Genomic DNA, 20,879 nt, shown 5'->3' with positions numbered 1-20,879 from the left:
GAAGGAAGGAAGGAAGAAAATCATTGCAATTTCAGCTGCAGAGCACAGAAGGAACTGAAGGAAGGTGGAGGACTTGGCCCAGCGCTCACCTGGACCTGAGGCTTTTCGAGAAATTCTGCTGGCACTGAAAAATGTTCCAGCTCATACCGATAAGGGTGAACAAACCTGCAAGAATCCGGAAGGACAGTACAATCAGGAACTAAGGTTGCAATTCTTAACTAATGAAGAAACAAGCAAATAGTAGCACCAGGAGTAAATAGAAGACAACCGAGGCAATAGGTTGATCCTCAAACTTTCTACTACTTTCTACTAGGATGTTTTGGGATTAAAATGTATTTATTTGAAGTATACAGCTGCCCAGAATCTGTTATGGGAGATGGGTGGCTTTATAATTTAAAGAAATTTCCAGAATTCCAAAGGCGATGCTGCTTTGAATTTGCTGTAGGTTTTATACACACACACACACACACACACACACACATTTGTGTTACAACCCCTGGTATGCTTAAATATGGGAGGAAGGTCACTTCCTCCCATATTTAAGCATACCAGGGGTTGTAACACAAATACATACCTATTTCCCTGGCTCAACTGATAAGGAAGAGAGCCCGTGGCTTAGTGGCTAAGACTCCTGCCTAAGATATATACAGCCCAGGTTCAAATCCCAGTAAGGGTATGGCTAGCTGATGAGAGCTAATTAGCTCGAAATAGATCTATACTAGTCTCCCTTTATTTATTTATCAGTACAAATACAACACACACACACATATATATATTATTTTTACATTTAAAACAATGCAATACCGCGGAGTCGGAGTGGTCATACATTCACATTATGTACAGCTAGTTTCAACCATTAACAGTTAATCTACTTAATACATTGTCTGTCCTTCTGTCCAATCACAATATATACATTTGTTCCAGTCTTGTCATCTTGTCTTATACCAATCATAAAAACTGTTCCATACTTCAAAATATTCTGATTCCCCTTTATTTTTAAGTTCAAGAGTGAGCCTATCTGCTTCTGCACAGGCCAACACTTTTCTGATTATATCAAGCTCTGATGGTGTATTTTCTTTTTTCCAATACTGTGCATAGGTTATGCGCGCTGCAGTTAGTATATGTATAATTAGATAAAGTGTATCTTTCTTAAACCCCTCCGGTATTATGCCTAGGAGAAAAGTTTCTGGTTTAAACATAATTTGTTCTCCCACCATTTGTTCTAACCACGATTGAATCATTTTCCAATATTTTTTTGCCTCATTGCACGTCCAACCACATATGGTAGAAAGTGCCTGGTGTTTTTTTACACTTCCAACAATTTGGGGCCAGATTTTTGAACATTTTGGAAAGCCGTGCTGGGGGAAGATGCCATCTGTAGAACATCTTATAAAGATTTTCTTTATACGCCGTAGCCAATGTTAGTTTCTGATTAAGTATCCAAAGTTTTTCCCACTTAGCCAATTCCACATTGTAACCGAAATTTTTCGCCCAGGCGACCATTGTTTCTTTGACATGTTCCTCCTCTAGTTTATATTCCAACAAGAATCTATACAAATTTGCTGTAGGTTTTGTGGGAGATCACAAGAAGAAACCCCTTGGTGCAGATGGCATCCCGGCTGCCCGTTGAGGTGGATTTTAACTTTTTAAATCGTTTTTTTAAAAGCTGCCCAAAGTCTTAACTAATTTAATAAATTAAAATGAACGGTGTCCGTAACACGTTTAGCAATAGCGCTTAGAATTGTATGCCGCTTTACAGCCCTCTCTAAGGGGTTTGCAGAATCAGCATCTTACTCCCAACAATATGGGTCATTTTACCGGCCCTGGAAGGATGCAACCTTGAGCAAATCAGGATCGAACTCCAGATTGTGGACAGAGTTAGCCTGCAATCTTACATTCTAACCTCTGAACCACCATGACTCCTATACAGCAATAGCGCTTAGACTTATACACCGCTTCCCAGTGCTTCCCAGCTCTCTTTAAGCAGTTAGCCTATTTCCCTCAACAATTTGGGTCTCCATTTTACTGACCCCTGAAGGATGGAAGGCTGAGTCAACCTTGAGCCGGTCAGGATCGAACTGCCGTCAGTCAGCGAAATTAGCCTGCAACGCTGCCTTCTAACCACATCTCTAACCAATGAAATAAAATTAAGCTTCCTGTCCTTACATGTCCTGCTCCGTCTGTTGGGTTCTCTGCTGGTGGATGAAATCAGCCAGGGCCGCGGGGACATCCAGATCTTCCGGGCGCTCCTTCCGCTCTGGCCGGCTTTTCAGGAGCGCTGGAGAGAGGGAAACCAAGCGGTAAGACCCAGCCACCTTGGTCCTCTCAGGATGGCCAAGGATCCCCAGCCTGTTGCTGTTGGAAGGAACAGCCAGCCCAGTGGCGAAATCTAATTTTTTTCCCCTACCGGTTCTGTGGGCGTGGCTATGTAGTCATGTGACTGGCGGTTCAAAAGCCGGAAACTCACTTTAGCAATGTCCTGCTGGAGCAGGGGGTTGGACTAGATGACCTCCAGGTTCCCTCCAGCCCTGGATTGCTGTGCTCTTTCAAGGTATCCTTTGAAGCTGCGTCTAGTGTCAGGTTTGTGGTTCTTCCTCTCTCCCTTTCTTTCTTTCTTTTTCTTTCTTTCTCCCTTCCCTCCCTTTTTTCTCTCCTCCTTTCTTTCTCCCTTCCCTTCCTTCCTTCTTTCTTTCTCCCTCCCCCCCTCTCTTTCTTCTTTCTTTCTTTTCTTTCTTCTTTCTTTCTTCCTCCCTCCCTCTTTCTTTCTCCCTCCCTCCCTTTCTTTCTTTCTCCCTCCCTCCCCCTCTCTTTCTTCTTTCTTTCTTTTCTTTCTTCTTTCTTTCTTCCTCCCTCCCTCTTTCTTTCTTTCTTCCTCCCTCCCTTTCTTTCTTTCTCCCTCCCTCCCCCCTCTCTCTTTCTTCTTTCTTTCTTTTCTTTCTTCTTTCTTTCTTTCTTCCTCCCTCCCTCTTTCTTTCTTTCTTCCTCCCTCCCTTTCTTTCTTTCTCCTTCTTTCTTCCTCTCTTCTTTCTTTCTTTCTTTCTTTCTTTCTTTCTTTCTTTCTTCTTTCTTTCTTTCCACCCCCAGTTTTTGGCCTAGCAGGTCTCAGGGAAGCCTCCTGGGAACAAAAACGGACCCCAAATGCTAAGAAATAAAATAAAATAAAAGTTCCTACCATCGCACAGCACAGCTGATCGTCTTAACCTTTTTTTTTAACTTCGTTAAACATGTTTTTACTACCAGTTTGGGTGAACTGGCAACATTTCTCCCCTGAGCCGGACACAGCATAGATCTGTTTGTCCAACTCCTCCGTTTCCCCCCTTCCCACGCACCTTTGGGCAAGGGCCTCAGAGCGTTGGGCTTGACGAAGAGTTTGGCCACAAACGGCGTGTTGGAATTGTCCACCTTCTCACGGAACTTGAGCTGAGGACGGACAATGTTCTTCGCGTGGAGAAGGCGAAACGTCTCCAGATTCGACCTCGTGCTGGTGTCCCGGTTTTGCTGGGGAAAGGGAAATTGGAGGCCAAGATGAGGCTTCCATCCAGCGGCGGGTTGTCACATCGTTACCAACAATTCGCTGCGCCCGCCCGTTTGACAGGTGCAAGCGCCCCTTCCGCGCATGCTCCCGGCCTCAAAAATGTGTCTATTATAGGATGGCGTAACGCCGGGACGGGTGGGCAGGCGAACTGGTCTGAACCAGCTGAATACTACCGCTGCTTTCATCCCGTTAGAGCAGTGGTTCTCAACCTTCCCAATGCCGCGGCCCTTTAATACATATCCTCATGTTGTGGTGACCCCCCCAACCATAAAATTGGGGTCTCGGTTCCTAAGACCATCGAAAATATGTTTTCCGACGGTCTTAGGCGACCCCTGTGAAAGTGCTGTTCGACCCCCAAAGGGATCCCGACCCACAGTGTTAGGGTTCTAAATACCATGCAGAATTAAATCATTGTCCAAGGGAAAAACATCCTTAAAGGTCCAATTTATTCTACAGGCAAGTTAGCACCTCTATGGAATTCCAACTCTGATTTGCATCCTGGAATTCCACCCAGTTGAAAGTTCATGATCTATCCCCACACCCACAAATCCATCACATGTTCCAATCATCATCTTCCACGCTGGCATCTACACCCCTCTGGTTCCGGTCAGGTGTCGAGGTGCGGAGACAAAAGATGACCTTGGCTTCTACAAAAGAATGTCAACAATCCATTCTACAATCCTACTCCTTTCTATTCCCCACTCCCAACTATTACACTACTAAAACACATAGGAAATTATAAGAAAGTGTGGCAGGCCAAAGATCCTAAAAAGAACATAACTACAGGCCTGACACACAGGTTGAGAACCACTGAGTTAGATGCTCTTGGGAAAGTCCCAGCTAATAAAAGCCTAAAATTTCCTCCCCTAGCTCAGATTTGAAGATACATAACTTTTTTAAAATTATTATTTTTTATTTTTTGAACAGACACAAACAAGACACAACAAAACACCATAAAAACATTTCCCATTACAAATTATAAAAAGTGTGTCAATTGGTTACAAAGAACTTTCGTGCATCCCTTCCACAGCCATCACCTATAATCCATATCAAATTATATATTTTACATCAAATATATTTCTATATGTTACTATCATCATACCTCCTCCCTCATACGACTATAGTTGCTTTAACATCCCTTTATAACAAATACTCCAAAATTCAAAGCAAAACCACATAATGGCATTCCATTGTCTATTTTCAATATCATCCAACAACATTCTATCTTCGTGAAACGTTCCAAATAAAAATGAATTATGTTTGATAACAAAGTTTCTAAACCTCCTTTCTTAATCACGGTTTACAATTTATATCCAATTTCAATATTAGAGGCTTTCATACATAACTAAGTTTCAAAACTTCCTTTCGTGGTCACCATTTAAAAATGTATACCAAATTTCCTCTTGTCGAACCAATACATATGTATATATTTTATCATTATCAATTATTTATCTAACTATATCCATGATCAAACCAATTTCAAAATTATAGGCTTTCATACATAACAAAAATGTCTAAACTTCCTTTCATGGTCTCCATTTAAAAATTTATACCATATTTCCTCTTGTCGAACCAATACATATGTATACATTATATCATTGTCAATTATTTATCTAACTATATCCATGATCAATCCAATTTCAAAATTATAGGCTGTCATACATAACTAAGTTTCAAAACTTCCTTTCATGGGTCACCATTTAAAAACTTATACCAAATTTCCTCTTGTCGAACCAATACATATGTATACATTATATCATTGTCAATTATTTATCTAACTATATCCATGATCAATCCAATTTCAAAATTATAGGCTGTCATACATAACTAAGTTTCAAAACTTCCTTTCATGGGTCACCATTTAAAAACTTATACCAAATTTCCTCTTGTCGAACCAATACATATGTATACATTATATCATTGTCAATTATTTATCTAACTATATCCATGATCAATCCAATCTCAATATTAGAGGCTTTCATACATAACTAAGTTTCAAAACTTCCTTTCATGGGTCACCATTTAAAAACTTATACCAAATCTCCTCTTGTCGAACCAATACATATGTATACATTTAGCATTATCAATTATTTATCTAACTATATCCATGATCAATCCAATTTCAATATTATAGGCTTTCATACATAACAAAAATTTCTAAACTTCCTTTCATGGTCTCCATTTAAAAATTTATACCAAATTTCCTCTTGTCGAACCAATACATATGTATACATTATATCATTATCAATTATTTATCTAACTATATCCATGATCAATCCAATTTCAATATTATAGGCTTTCATACATAACAAAAATTTCTAAACTTTCATGGTCTCCATTTAAAAACTTATACCAAATTTCCTCTTGTCGAACCAATACATATGTATACCTTATATCATTATCAATTCTCTACCTCGATACATAAATACATAACTTTTGAATCACAGAGCCAATTCATATACCATACTTCATCTAACCCTTTTTTTTTTAAATCCTGCCTGGTCAAATTGTCAGCTTGGACCCCTGCAGAACTTAAAACTTTCATCTTCCCCAAACGAGCTGGAGGTGAACTGTAACCTACAGAGGTCACCTAGAGAGAACCATTTTTGGGAAAGTCGGCCTAGAATAGGGGTGTCAAACTCAATTTCATCGAGGGCCGCATTAGGGTTGTGTTTGACCTCAGGGGGGTGGAGTGGACGTGGCCAGGGTGGCCATGGCCAACTCAACATCACTGCTGTTGAGGGCGCCTGTTCGGTCTGAGTGCTCTGGCAGCGAAATGGGCTCCCGAGCTCCGTTTTCGGCTGGGATGGCCTCCTGCAATCCTCTGCCAGAGCTTGGGAAGGCCGCAAGTGTGAACCAGTCCTCCGCTGTTTCCAGGACAGCCTCACGGACCGGATCTAAGCACCCCGTGGGTCGGATCCGGCCCCCGGGCCGTGGGTTTGACACCCCTGGCCTAGAAGTAAACCCTGCACTTTAATACCCCAAGCAAAAATGAGTCTCACCTTGCGATTCCAGCTAGAGACGATTGTCTTGGGAGGCTGCAGGCCTGTGGGAAGGACCGGCTGCTGGTTCTTTTTTACTCCGGCAGCTTCGTCCAATAACATGCCCTGAAATGTCAGAGAAGGAAGTTGTGGGGGCTGCCGGGCGGATCACAATCAGGAAAAGGGAGAGAGAGAGAGAGAGCCACCGAGTAATCCCTTGGGAGCCTTCGGGGAAGGGTGCTGCTACGCTCACCACACGTTCTAAGATGACATCATTGGCGTCCACCAGCAGGTCGAATTTGTCCTCCAGCTCTGTCACCTTGCTGTGGTCTTGAAGGTGACTCCGGCACCCGTGGTACTGCATCACTTTACTCATGCTAAGGAGAGAGAAAGAGAAAGCGGGAGAGGCAGAGAGAGCGTGAAAGAGAGAGAGAGACAAAGAAAGAAAGAGAGAGGCAGAGAGAGCGTGAAAGAGAGAGACAAAGAAAGAGAGAGAGGCAGAGAGAGCATGAAAGACAGGGGCAAAGAAAGAGAGAGGCAGAGAGAGCATGAAAGAGAGAGACAAAGAAAGAAAGAGAGAGGCAGACAGAGCATGAAAGGGAGATACAGAGAAAGAAAGAGAGAGGCAGAGAGAGCGTGAAAGGGAGACAAAGAAAGAGGAGAGAGGCAGAGAGAGGGTGAAAGGGAGATACAGAGAAAGAAAGAGACAGAGACAGTGTGAAAGAGAGAGAAAGAGACAGACAGGCAGAGATAGACAAAGAGAAAGAGAGAGCGTGAAAGAGAGAGACAAAGAAAGAAAGAGGCAGAGAGAGGGTGAAAGGAAGATACAGAGAAAGAGAGAGGCAGAGAGAGCGAGAAAGAGAGAGACAAAGAGAGAAAGAGAGGCAGAGAGCGCATGAAAGAGAGAGACAAAGAAAGAAAGAAAGAGAGAGGCAGAGAGAGCGTGAAAGAGAGAGACAAAGAAAGAAAGAGAGAGGCAGAGAGAGCGTGAAAGGGAGATACAGAGAAAGAAAGAGACAGAGACAGAGTGTGAAAGAGAGAGAAAGAGACAGACAGGCAGAGATAGACAGAGAGAAAGAGAGAGCATGAAAGGGAGATACAAAGAAAGAAAGAGGCAGAGAGAGGGTGAAAGGGAGATACAGAGAAAGAGAGAGGCAGAGAGAGCGAGAAAGAGAGAGACAAAGAGAGAAAGAGAGGCAGAGAGAGCATGAAAGAGAGAGACAAAGAAAGAAAGAAAGAAAGAAAGAGGCAGAGAGAGCATGAAAGGGAGTGACAAAGAAAGAAAGAGAGAGGCAGAGAGAGCGTGAAAGAGAGAGACAAAGAAAGAAAGAGAGAGGCAGACAGAGCATGAAAGGGAGATACAGAGAAAGAAAGAGAGAGGCAGAGAGAGCGTGAAAGGGAGACAAAGAAAGAGGAGAGAGGCAGAGAGAGCGAGAAAGAGAGAGACAAAGAGAGAAAGAGAGGCAGACAGAGCATGAAAGGGAGATACAGAGAAAGAAAGAGAGAGGCAGAGAGAGCGTGAAAGGGAGACAAAGAAAGAGGAGAGAGGCAGAGAGAGGGTGAAAGGGAGATACAGAGAAAGAAAGAGACAGAGACAGTGTGAAAGAGAGAAAGAGACAGACAGGCAGAGATAGACAAAGAGAAAGAGAGAGCGTGAAAGAGAGAGACAAAGAAAGAAAGAGGCAGAGAGAGGGTGAAAGGGAGATACAGAGAAAGAGAGAGGCAGAGAGAGCGAGAAAGAGAGAGACAAAGAGAGAAAGAGAGGCAGAGAGAGCATGAAAGAGAGAGACAAAGAAAGAAAGAAAGAAAGAAAGAGGCAGAGAGAGCATGAAAGGGAGATACAGAGAAAGAAAGAGACAGAGACAGAGTGTGAAAGAGAGAGAAAGAGACAGACAGGCAGAGATAGACAGAGAGAAAGAGAGAGCATGAAAGGGAGATACAAAGAAAGAGAGAGAAACAGAGAAACAGGCAGAGAGAGAGAGAGAGAGGATTGAGAGAGAATGAGACTTTAGAAGGCCATTAATCACCTCTTAGCAAGAAAGGATGCTCTGTGCGGGAAGACAAATGCTTCCGGACCCACGCAAGGCAACTTATGTTCCTCTCTGGGTGTCACGCTGTCATTTAATCTGGGCAATAGACCAAATGACCTGCAGACCGAGCTCCCTTCCTGCCCCTCCTTGGCGTTTGACGCTGGGATCTATTTGTAGAGACTCACCACTGGAGCAGCCTTTCCCCTTGCATTTCGCAGTAGGCCTGGAACCCCCAGAAGCTGCGGTAGAAATCGTACTCATCTCCGGGCTGAGGGAGGCCAGACGAAGCCTTGGTAGCCGAGACCACCGTGCCGAGGGCATGCTGGAGAAGAACGGGGGGATTGCAAGAGTTACGCATGGAACATTTTCTCCCGCCTGCCTTTTTTTAATCATCGTAATCGTTTGGCCTTTCTTCTCCCATCAAAGCAAATACAATAGAATACAATACAATAGCAGAGTTGGAAGGGACCTTAGAGGTCTTCTAGTCCAACCCCCTGCCTAGGCAGGAAACCCTATACCATTTCAGACAAATGGCTATCCAACATCTTCTTAAAGACTTCCAGTCCAACACAACTTCTAGAGGCAAGCTGTTCCATTGATTAATTGTTCTATCAGGAAATTTCTCCTCAGTTCTAAGTTGCTTCTCTCCTTGATTAGTTTCCACCCATTGCTTCTTGTTCTACCCTCAGGTGCCTTGGAGAATAGCTTGACTCCCTCTCCTTTGTGGCAACCCCTGAGATATTAGAACACTGCTATCATGTCACTCCTAGTCCTTCTATTCATGCCCAGTTCCTGCAACCGTTCTTCGTATGTTTTAGTCTCCAGTCCCCTAATCCTCTTTGTTGCTCTTCTCTGCACTCTTTCTAGAGTCTCCACATCTTTTTTACATCGTGGAGACCAGAACTGAATGCAGTATTCCAAGTGTGGCCTTACCAAGGCATTATAAAGTGGTATTAACACTTCACGTGATCTTGATTCTATCCCTCTGTTGATGCAGCCTAGAACTGGGTTGGCTTTTTTGGCAGCTGCTGCCCACGGCTGGCTCCTATTTAAATGGTTGTCCACTAGGACTCCAAGATCCCTCTCACAGTTACTACTCTTGAGCAAGGTACCACCTATTCTGTACCTGTGCATTTCGTTTTTGTGGCCTAAATGTAGAACATTACTCTTTTTCTTACTCATTGAATTTCATTTCATTAGATAGTGCCCAATGTTCAAGTTTGTCAAGATCCTTCTGTATCTTAACCCTGTCTTCTGGAGTGTTGGCTATTCCTGCCAGCTTGGTGTCATCTGCAAATTTGGTGAGTTCCCCATTTATTCCCTCATCCAAATCATTGATGAAGATGTTGAAGAGTCCTGGGCCTAAAACAGAGCCTTGGGGTACTCCACTGCATACTTCCCTCCATGGAGATGCAGTTCCATCCAAATCCAGTCCCAGAGGAAGGAAGGAAAACTAGAGGCAGTTTGGAACTGAGAACAGTTCATTTATGACCGTTCAAAGTTACAACGGCACTGAAAAATGTGACCTATGACACATTTTTCCTCCCTCGAAAAGTGTCCTGCTACATGTCCTCCTTTTTGATATTTGAAGACTAATCGGTTGCGCGTTATGTGACGTATTTGTATTTGACATGACAATTCGTCAAGGCTCGGTATAGTGCAGTATAAAATGCGATTATGAGACGCATGCGCTCCGCATGGGGGACCTTGAGAGAGCCATGCGCAAGTGGCTTTGTTTACTTCTTATCGAAACACGGCACATACGCCCGCAGTAGACTCACGGCACATCGGCAATAATTACTCACAGTAATTATTTCTTTCTCGGTGAATATTCAATTATACAGAGGTAAGTACAATTCATGTTTTATTAATTCATTATCTATTTAATAATTTCCAAATACGTATAATTTTATTTACAAGTTTATACAACCCTGTTGTCAACAGAAGTGTAAAATAATTTAAATTTAAGTGAAGTTGATTTGCTTATGTTATTAAAGTTTCAGTTGTAATAATTAATTTTATTTATTCATAATGTGCTTGCATCGTTCGTGTAGCTTTATATTTTATTTAAAATTTTAAATTTCCTTTAGGGATGGAAAAATCAAAAAAGAGGAAATGCCATTTCAACGATCAATTGAAAAAGGAATTTCCATTCCTCATATCAAAGAAAGATGCCATTGTTTTCTGCAATATTTGCAGAGGAGAATTTTGTATTGCAGTAGGGGGCAATTCAAGGGAAAAGTACTCATTTAAATAATAATTAACAGGCATGTAAGCATAATTACAATATAAAATGTTACAAATGTTTTTATTATGCATATATCATATTTTAGTGTATTATTGTTGCAATGAATAAAATGTTTTTTTTTATTTACGATATTTTTTTCCCAATTTATTTGTCCTCCTTTTCATTGTAAAAAAGTTGGTCACCTTAGGAGCCAGATTTACTTAACAACTGTGTTACTAATTTAACAACCGTGGTTGCTTCATTTAACAACCATGGTTGCTTCATTTAACAACCGTGTCAAGAAAGGTGGTAAAACGGGGATAAAATTCATTTAACCAATGCTAAATGCTATTTATGTTTATGAAACATTGGGAAAACGATGAAGGATTATGGAGAGAGACTAATATTGTTGAAATTGTCACTTGATGTATACACATGTATTTGCACGAGTATTGTTTATGTGGCTTGAAAAAGAGTCAATGTACTGTTCATAAAATGGGTCTGTTTATATTGGGGGGAAAATAAAATAAAAATTGAATGGGAAAATATCCCAGGAACTTGTGAAAAAAGCTTCTAGCAATTTCTGCAGCCAGGATCAAGGAGACAGACAGGTTTATCCAAATCTCCTTATTTCATTGCCAAATAAAAATAAAATAAAATAAAATAAAAAAATAAAAAAGCCTGTTCGTGTACTTAAAGCCCACTCCGTCGGCCCACTTTTAAAGTCATTCCCCCCCCTTTTTTTTTTAAACTTTGCTCGCGCTTTTAACATAATTTATTCTGGCACTTTTAAAGTTAGATTGGTATTTGTATTGTACGTCAGAACGGGCAGGCAGCATTGGAACTACAACGCCCGGCATGCTCAGGAACCCAAAGCGCATGCGCGCCTCCCTCCCGAATACCTTCACGAAGGAATCTGCGTCTCTAAACCCCGGCAGCACCATCGCCGCGCCGCTGCTTCCCATCGCCGGCGCTTCGGAGGAGCTTCCTAAGCCCTTGCCGCTCTCCGCCGTCGCCATGGCCAACCAAGGTCGAGGCCCACCGCGCTACCGTCACAGGCCCCCCTCGCAAGCAGCCACCATACTGGGCAGTAGAGCCACGGCGATCCCCCGCACAGGCGAAACCTCGCGTTTTCTCGCGCGCTCTCTCTTCTTCTCGCGAGATGTCGTCCCAGCGCGACCCAAAACGTTCAGACCGCCCTCTTTATGGTAGAGGTCCCCAAACTTAGCAACTTTTAAGACTTGTGGACTTCAACTCCCCAAGTCTTAAAGCTGCTAATTTTGGGGACCTTTGGTCTATGGCAGGGGTGTCCAAACTTGGGAACTTTAAGACTTGTGGACTGGGAGTTGAAGTCCACAAGTCTTAAAGTTCCCAAGTTTGGACACCCCTGGTCTATGGAGATTCTCAATCTTTCAGGTCATGGTTGTCCCCAAAGGTTTTTTTTTTTTCTTCAAGAGGCAACTGGACTTTCTGGTTGTTTTCTTAGAAGACGTTTCGCTTCTCCTCCAAGAAGCTTCTTCAGCTCTGACTGAATGGTGGAAATGAACTGAAGAAGCTTCTTGGAGAAGCGAAAATCTTCAAAAAAAAAAAAAAAACACCAGAAAGTCCAATTGCTTCTGGGGGGAAAAAAAGCACCTTGGGGTTTGGAACAGAGTTTTGGGAAAGCCAGGTTTTACACAGCCTTGTTTCAGTGGGTTGTGTTTCCCTTGCCCTCAAACAGCATTGTTAGAAGCATCTAACTGACTGGTTTCTGCTTTCCTCCTTCTATAATTCCGTAAGTATAGAGTATAGAATAACTTTATTGTCCTTTTAAATGTATGCTAATCGGCCTACATTAAAATGAAATTTCATTGCATACAGCGCTCAAAGTTTAGGAGCCATAGCATGATGTCAGAATCAAGCTGGAAGGGACCTTTTAGGTCTTCTAGTCCAACCTCTGTTCATGTAGACCCATACTGTTAGATTTGGGGTTGAATGAAACGACAGAGTGATATTCAACTAAAGCTCTTTATTGCAAGTCACTAATAACTAGCAAACAGTCTGGCTGACAGCTCTCCTTTTATAGGCAGGCTGTCAGCCAGGCAACCAATCAATTTAAACCAATTCTCCCACTTAAACAGCGGACCTGACTGAAGACTTCACTTCTTGGCTTCAGCAGCTAAGTACAATAAGCGACACATATCATTTCAGACAAGTCCAGTCTTTTCTTAAAAGCTGCCACTGTTAGAGCAGCCACGACTTCTGAAGGGAAGCTGTTGCACTGATTGTTTTCACTGTCAATCAATCCATCAATCAGCATAGAGCTGGGAGAGGCCTTGGAGATCTTCTAGTCCAACCCCCTGCTCAAGCAGGAGATCCTATACCATTCCAGACAAACGGCTGTCCTGTCTCTTCTTCTTTTTTTGCAGATGCAGTCCTCTGTTTTATTTTATTTTTATTAAAAAAAATTAATAAGTTTTACAATTATCACCCCCCTTACCCTTCCCTCTTCCCACCCTCCCTCCCCCCGCCCTCCCAGAGCAAAATACAGGGTATAAACATTTAACAACCATACGCTAACATAAGCTAACTAATTTTAACATGTTACCATTCTGGTGCTTTAACTCCCCCTTTATTAAACTAGCTTTGAATAAATTGTAGCATTCCTTATGCCTTCATTCATAAGCTAACTGAATTTTTTTAGTTCGGTATTTGTTTTGAATATATTCAATCCATCTTCTCCAGTCCAGCTTGTACTTCTCATCTGAGTGGTCCTTCAGATACGCTGAAATTTTGGCCATCTCTGCTAAGTTTGCTACTTTTAACGTCCATTCTTGGATAGTGGGCAACTCTTCCTTCTTCCAATATTGCGCCACCAACAATCTTGCTGCCGTCGTTAGGTTCAAAATCAAATTAGTCTCTATAACAGTACAGTCTGAAACTATGCCTAACAAAAACAACTGGGGTATGAACTTTATCCTCTTTTTCAAAATATTTTGAATAACCCACCATATTTTTATCCAAAATGCTTTAAGTTTTTTACAAGTCCACCAAATATGGTAATACGTGGCACCAACACAGTCACATCTCCAACATTAATTTTAGATTGTAGATTCGGATACATACAGGCTAAACTTTTTGGATCTAAATGCCATCTGTACAACATGTTGTAAAAATTCTCTCTCAAGTTCTGAGCTTGTGTAAATTTTACATTTCTTACCCAGATCTCTTCCCATGTTTCCATCACTATTGGTTCTTCAAAAGTTTGTGCCCATTTTATCGTACAAACTTTAACTAATTCTGTTTCTGAGTCTATTTCTATCAATACATTATACAACCTTTTTATGTGCATTTGACCCTGGTCCCTGATTTGTTTTATCAAATTATCCTCATTTTGGATGATACCAGTTTTCTGGTCTTTTTTCCATCTAGCCTGTCCTGTCTTTTCTTAATAGCCTCCACAACTGTGCCCACAACTTCTGGTGCAAATCGTTCCATTGGTTAATTGTTAGGAAGTTTCTCCTTAATTCTAGGTTGCTTCTCTCGATTAGTTCCCATCCAACCAAAATCTGACCAGAAGGGAGGATAGAATAGAATTCTTTATTGGCCAAGTGTGATTGGACACACAAGGAATTTCTCTTTGGTGCATATGTTCTTCAGTGTACATAAAAGGACAAGATACAATTTACTAGTGATGCACGCTCCTTACATTTAGATGAACAAATGAATGTGCATGGGGACAAATCATTTGCGTGCGCGTCAATCTGGTAATTACGGTGAAAAGAGGCGGTGCTCTGTGAAAAGTGAAAGGAAGCCGCTCTGTGCAACCATCGAGAAGCTGGCGAGACTTCTCACGCACGCGCAAACCTAGCTCCGCGTGCCATTTGGGCGGAAGCATTAGGGGCGGGACCTCACTCGGCGTCCAACGCTTTTTTTTTTATCCCGCTCTTGTTGGCCCGCTCCGGTATCAATCTTTTCGTCCTCTTTCTTGATTGGGCCAATCTGTACGCCCACCTTCCCCCCCGCCTCGGGAAAAGATTGGTCTAGGTCTAGGAGAAGACGGGGAGAGCGGGACTAACTTCCTGTCATCTCTCTCTCTCTCCCTCTCTCTCTCTCTCCCGCCTTTCTATTGGCTGCGCCCTTGTCCGTCTTCAGGTGCCGGGAAGGGGATTGGCCGGATCGGCCGGCGATCCAAAAAGGGCGGAATAAAAAGAAAAAAAGGAGAAAAAAAAAGTGGAGGCAAGAAAAGGGATGGCGGAGTCGAGCAGGCCGCGGAGGGGGAAGAAGACGGAGGAGTGAGGCGGAGGAGCATAAGGCCGTGAGTGTCGAGAATCCCCCTCAGCGCCTGCCCGTTCTTCCCTCGTTTTGCTGCCCTCCGCCACCGCTCTGCAGCTTCTGAGGCGGGTTTTGGCGCCTTGAGGCGGCGGCGGCGGCCATGACCTCTTGGCCTCTCTCCTCAGACAGTTGCCCCGCCCACTCCCTAGGCCCCGCCCACTGGTCCTTGAAAACCCCTTGACTCTCTTGATAGGCCCCTCCCACTTATTTGGCGCCCCCCCTCTCACCTGTCAGTCATGGGGCTCCTACCAGCTGTGTCCCCCCCCCCAAATTTCCCAGCTCTGGGGAGAACGGGATTTATATGTATGGGGGTGGGGGTTCATTTCTAGCCAGACTTCACCTGTTCAAGTTTCTAGTCCTTCCTGAGGTAGGTTTGGCAGGGCCACAGAGCAGCTCCGCTTTTAGGGTGCAGGCGGGGTGCCAGATGTTGAAGGCCTGTCTGCAGCTGCTCAATATGGGGACATGCCGAGAATGGCCCCATCTGGCTATTCTACTACTGTCTCCATTCTTTATAGTGTTTATTCATTATTTATTCCCACTGTCTTCATTTATCCTTCATTTATTCCGTTTATTTATTATTTATTCCTATTGTCTCCCTTTATTCTTTATCTATTCCATTTATTTATTATTTATTCCTACTGTCTCCCATTTATTCTTCATCTATTCCATTTATTTATTACTTATTCCTACTGTCTCCCATTTATTCTTCATCTATTCCATTTATTTATTACTTATTCCTACTGTCTCTCATTTATTCTTTATCTATTCCATTTATTTATTACTTATTCCTACTGTCTCCCATTTATTCTTCATCTATTCCATTTATTTATTACTTATTCCTACTGTCTCCCATTTATTCTTTATCTATTCCATTTATTTATTATTTATTCCTACTGTCTCCCATTTATTCTTCATCTATTCCATTTATTTATTATTTATTCCTACTGTCTCCCATTTATTCTTCATCTATTCCATTTATTTATTACTTATTCCTACTGTCTCCCATTTATTCTTTATCTATTCCATTTATTTATTACTTATTCCTACTGTCTCCCATTTATTCTTTATCTATTCCATTTATTTATTACTTATTCCTACTGTCTCCCATTTATTCTTCATCTATTCCATTTATTTATTACTTATTCCTACTGTCTCCCTTTTATTCTTTATCTATTCCATTTATTTATTATTTATTCCTACTGTCTCCCATTTATTCGTACCCGTTTACTGTGTTCATAGTTATGTTTATACTTAACCCCTGTTAACTTTTTACATGTTTGACAAAATAATTGAAATGAAATAAAATTTGCAGATCCCCGTGGTTGAATAAACCTTGCCTGTGGACCTTGCTCAAAGGGCTGATAACAGATAGTTTTCTCCAATACAGGTAGCCCTCGACTTACAATCAGTTCATTTAGTGACAATTCAAAGATACAACAGCACGAAAATGTGACTTAACAACTGTTTTCACAGTTAACGACGTCTGCAGCATCCCTGTGAACGAAACTCAGATTCTTGGCAACCGAGTCATCTTTGTGACCGTCGAAGTGTCCCAAGGTCACATGACAACCCCCCCCCCCTTGCGACCTCTTGACAAGCAAAATCAATGGGGAAGCCAGATTCACTTAACAACTGTGGCAAGAAAGGGCGTAAAGTGAGGCAAAACTCACCTAAGAAATGTTTCACTTAACCACAGAAAATTTGGGCTCAACTGATCGTAAGTCGAGGGCTACCTGTACTGCAGAGGAGATGGGTGGATTTGAATGTTTCTCTTCTCTCTCTCCTTCCTAGGTTGCTTCCAGATAAAATTTTCCTGCGCCTGCTTCTCCCCCGACGGAAAACCCAGGAAGACTCTATGCCACCATGTCTGGGACGGTCATTATCCTCCAGCAATTTGCTGGTGGCCTCAAGAGCCGTAATGAAGAGACCCGGGCGAAGGCGGCAAAGGATTTGCAGCATTATGTCACCATGGAACTCCGAGAGGTGAGTTGGGAAGACCCGTCATAGCACTGATTATGTTACCTAGTTTGGATAATGAAACGTCTCCAAGAAAATTACCAGGCTCAGAGAGCACCAAGGTCTCCTCATGTCAACCCTGATCTACAGATATCCTTCTATCCTTCCTTCCTTCCTTCCTTCCTTCCTTCCTTCCTTCCTTCCTTCCTTCCTTCCTTCCTTCCTTCCAGCACTGATGATGTTACCTAGTTAGGGTCATGAAACGTCTGCAAGAAAACCAGCAAGCTCAGAGAGCACCAAGGACTCGACTCCTCATGTCAACCCTGAGCTATAAACCTCCTTCCTTCCTTCCTTCCTTCCTTCCTTCCTTCCTTCCTTCCTTCCTTCCTTCCTGTCTTTGGTACTAGCACTGATGATGTTACTAGTTTGGGTCATGAAACATCTTCAAGAAAACAAGCAACCTCAGAGAGCACCAAGGACCCATATATCAATCCTTCTCTCCTTCCTTCCTTCCAGCACTGATGATGTTACCTAGTTAGGGTCATGAAACGTCTGCAAGAAAACAAGCAAGATCAGAGAGCACCAAGCATCCCTCATGTCAACACTGAGCTATAAACCTTCTTTCCTTCCTTCCTTCCTTCCTTCCTTCCTTCCTTCCTTCCTTCCTTCCTTCCTTCCTTTGATACTAGCACTGATGATGTTACCTTCTTTGGTTAATGAAAACATCTACAAGAAAAGCACCAGGTTCAGAGGGCACCAAGGACCCCTCATGTCAACGCTGAGCTACAAATATTCTTTATTCTTTATTCTTTATTTATTTATTACTTGAACTTATTAGTCGCCCCCTCTCCCCACAGGGACTCGGGGCGACGTACAAAAGTATTATATAGCGTACAGAGGAGGTAAGAATAAATAAATAAGTTACAATACCTAAAAAAAGTTAAAACCCCAGTGAAATTAACCCTTAAAAACTAAAATTACCAATTAAAAATGCCCTGGGCTGGAGAGATTGTAGTATTATGTCAGGTCAGCTAGTCGAAACAGGTAGGTTTTCAGCTTCATACGGAAGGAGCGAAGGTCGGTTGTTGTCCTGATGTCTGGGGGGAGGTCATTCCAAAGGGTGGGGCCCACTACAGAGAAGGCCCTACTCCTGGGCGTCGCCCTCTGGCACTCTCTGGAGGACGGCACCCGGAGTAGTCCCTCTCTGTGTGAGCGGACGGGTCGCAGGGATGTATGGGGCAGGACGCGATCCCGCAGGTAACTAGGCCCTGTGCCATGGAGCGCTTTGAAGGTGGTAACCAGCACCTTGAAGCGCACCCGGTAGGCCACAGGAAGCCAGTGCAGCTCGCGCAGGATGGGTGTTATATGGGAGAACCTCGATCTCCCCATAATTACCCGCGCGGCTGCATTCTGGACCAACTGCAGTCTCCGGGTGCACCTCAAGGGGAGCCCCATGTAGAGAGCGTTACAGTAGTCCAGGCGAGACGTCACCAGCGCGTGAGTGACTGTGCGCAAGGCCTCCCGGTCCAAAAGGGGCCGCAATTGGCGCACCAGGCGAACCTGGTGGAACGCCCCCCTCGCCACGGCTGCCACGTGATCTTCCATAGACAGCCGGGCATCAAGGAGGACGCCCAAATTGCGCGCCCCTTCCACCGGGGCTAATTGATCGTCCCCGATGGCCAGAAAATTAGACCCTTCAGGGTGTGACTATGGGATGGGGACTTGATCTGCACCTGGACCTTGAAGCTTACTTTCTGCTCTGAACTTGGCTTTCTTCAACGGAAGCAAACAAGAACCTTCCCCCTCCCCCTCCCCATCTTTGAGTTAAGATCAGACCTATCCCTTACGTGTTCTGTTTCATCCTTTCCCACTAAGGTTGGATAAAAGCTTTAGGATAATTCACACCCACTTTTTCCCCCTCCTGCACAGATGAGCCAAGAAGAATCCACGCGTTTTTACGATCAGCTGAATCATCACATCTTCGAGTTGGTCTCCAGTTCAGATGCAAATGAAAGGAAAGGAGGCATTTTGGCTATAGGTGAGTAGCCAGATAGATTGCCGAAAGAATATTGGCGTGGAGATCGATGCCACTTGCTTGTGATGTGTCTCCAAAATGTTGCCATGCACAGGATGGCTATTTACTGGCTACCAGGTGCCAGTAAAGAAGCACCTCATTTTCTAAGTTACACAATTCATTTCACTTCTTTCCACTTTCCTCGAGCTGATGAGAAAATAAAAGCAGCAGGATTGCAGATCGTCCTCAACTTACAACAGTTCATGACTGTTCAAAGTTACAGCGGCGTTGAAAAAAAGTGACTTAGGACCGTTGTTCACACTTACGACCCCCGTGGTCAGTTGATTTCCTTTCGAATGCTTGACAGTTGGTTCATATTTATGACCGTTGTCGTGTCCTGGGGTCATGTGACCACCTTTTGCGACCTTCTGGCAAACAACGGGGAAACCAGATTCACTTAAACAACCCGTGTTACTAATTGAACAACTGACGTGCTTCACTTAACAAACGTGTCACTGCGTTAAATGTTTGCTAGTTAAACTGAAAGAGTTACTGCGCAGGTCATAAGCCTTATCTGACAATGATTTATTGCGCATGCTTAACATGTTTATTACTTCACACATTCCAGAGACTTCTCTTTCCCTTTTGATCTTTGTCCGTCTGCCAGGAAACTGGGAGACAGAATTGCTTCTGCCAAAATGTAACAATTAGATAGATTTGTTTTATTTTCTATTTCTTATTTTTGTATTAAAGCTTGTTTTCATTAGAATATGTTTTCCGGGATTTTATTTCTTTTTCGCACCTTAAAGATAATGCTGTTTGGAAAAACCGCGATCTAAGACCTCATCTAGTTCAGGGTGAAATATTTTCCTCTGACAAAACGCGGCAAGAAAACTCGTAAAATGGGACAAAGCTCGGTTAACAAATTTCTTGCTTAGCAACATTAATTCTGGGCTCCATTGTGGTTGTACGTGAATTACCCCTATTAGTCCTTTAGCAGCTCTGACACTTTTAAGTACTTGCTGGTGTTTTCTCTTCCTCAGCAAGTCTGATTGGCGTCGAGGGAGGCAATGCCACGCGCATTGGCAGGTTCGCCAACTACCTAAGGAACCTCCTTCCATCCAATGACCCCGTTGTCATGGAGATGGCCTCCAAAGCCATTGGCCGGCTGGCTATGGCTGGCGATACCTTCACTGCAGAATATGTGGAATTTGAAGTGAAGCGGGCTCTGGAGTGGCTGGGCGCCGACAGGAACGAAGGACGGAGACATGCAGCGGTAAGAATAGCTGCGATTCTGGCTTATTCCTATTAATTCCTCCCACATCCTTCGTGAAGTCACAAATGGATGTTATTTTTTAAACAGAGGGGCCTTTTGATTCAACGTTAATGCTTTTATATGTAACTAAGGCGTAACACTGACGTATAAAGCTGCTGTGATCGGCAATCTCTCTCTCTCTCTTTTTTTTACCCAGGTCTTGGTTTTGCGAGAGTTGGCCATCAGTGTCCCCACGTTCTTCTTCCAGCAAGTTCAGCCATTTTTCGACAACATCTTTGTCGCTGTGTGGGATCCGAAGCAGGCCATCCGGGAAGGAGCTGTTTCCGCTTTACGCGCTTGCCTTATCTTGACCACTCAACGCGAGTTCAAAGAGATGCAGAAGCCGCAGTGGTACCGAGTAAGGAAAGGGTTTTCTTCCCGCAGCCACAAACCCATTAGGTTACAAGTTGCAGTTGTGGGAAGGATTAGAATCCGATTTTGAGGCGGGATACGTGGGGCGATCGTAGATCCCGTCAAGCACAACTGTTTTGAGCGGTCAGTATCCAA

The 20,879-nt window shown here is 43.3% G+C and overlaps 2 protein-coding genes across 2 annotated transcripts in view; one reads left to right on the top strand and one right to left on the bottom strand.

The window, feature by feature from the left end:
• Positions 1-11,904, bottom strand: part of EXOSC10 (exosome component 10) — a 41,960-nt gene extending 30,056 nt beyond the window's left edge. Inside the window, exons 1-7 of the mRNA XM_081955720.1 lie at positions 11,676-11,904; positions 8,732-8,868; positions 6,770-6,893; positions 6,538-6,642; positions 3,330-3,498; positions 2,167-2,278; positions 90-165 (exon numbers count right to left, since the gene is read on the bottom strand). Coding sequence (XP_081811846.1) covers positions 90-165; positions 2,167-2,278; positions 3,330-3,498; positions 6,538-6,642; positions 6,770-6,893; positions 8,732-8,868; positions 11,676-11,792 — 840 coding nt within the window. The 5' untranslated portion in view covers positions 11,793-11,904. The remainder of the gene's footprint in view (positions 1-89; positions 166-2,166; positions 2,279-3,329; positions 3,499-6,537; positions 6,643-6,769; positions 6,894-8,731; positions 8,869-11,675) is intronic.
• A 2,942-nt stretch (positions 11,905-14,846) lies between these two features.
• The window catches only part of MTOR (mechanistic target of rapamycin kinase), a 101,905-nt gene continuing 95,872 nt past the window's right edge, over positions 14,847-20,879 (top strand). The window contains exons 1-5 of the mRNA XM_081955490.1: positions 14,847-15,070; positions 16,879-17,070; positions 18,973-19,081; positions 20,101-20,333; positions 20,530-20,730. Of these exons, the coding sequence (XP_081811616.1) occupies positions 16,951-17,070; positions 18,973-19,081; positions 20,101-20,333; positions 20,530-20,730 (663 nt within the window). The 5' untranslated portion in view covers positions 14,847-15,070; positions 16,879-16,950. The remainder of the gene's footprint in view (positions 15,071-16,878; positions 17,071-18,972; positions 19,082-20,100; positions 20,334-20,529; positions 20,731-20,879) is intronic.

Source organism: Natrix helvetica (genome assembly GCF_964273705.1).
Source record: "Natrix helvetica genome assembly, chromosome: 5".
Classification (NCBI taxonomy): domain Eukaryota; kingdom Metazoa; phylum Chordata; class Lepidosauria; order Squamata; family Natricidae; genus Natrix; species Natrix helvetica.
Note: the sequence above shows the minus strand (reverse complement) of the source record. Positions and strands in the feature narration are given on the sequence as shown.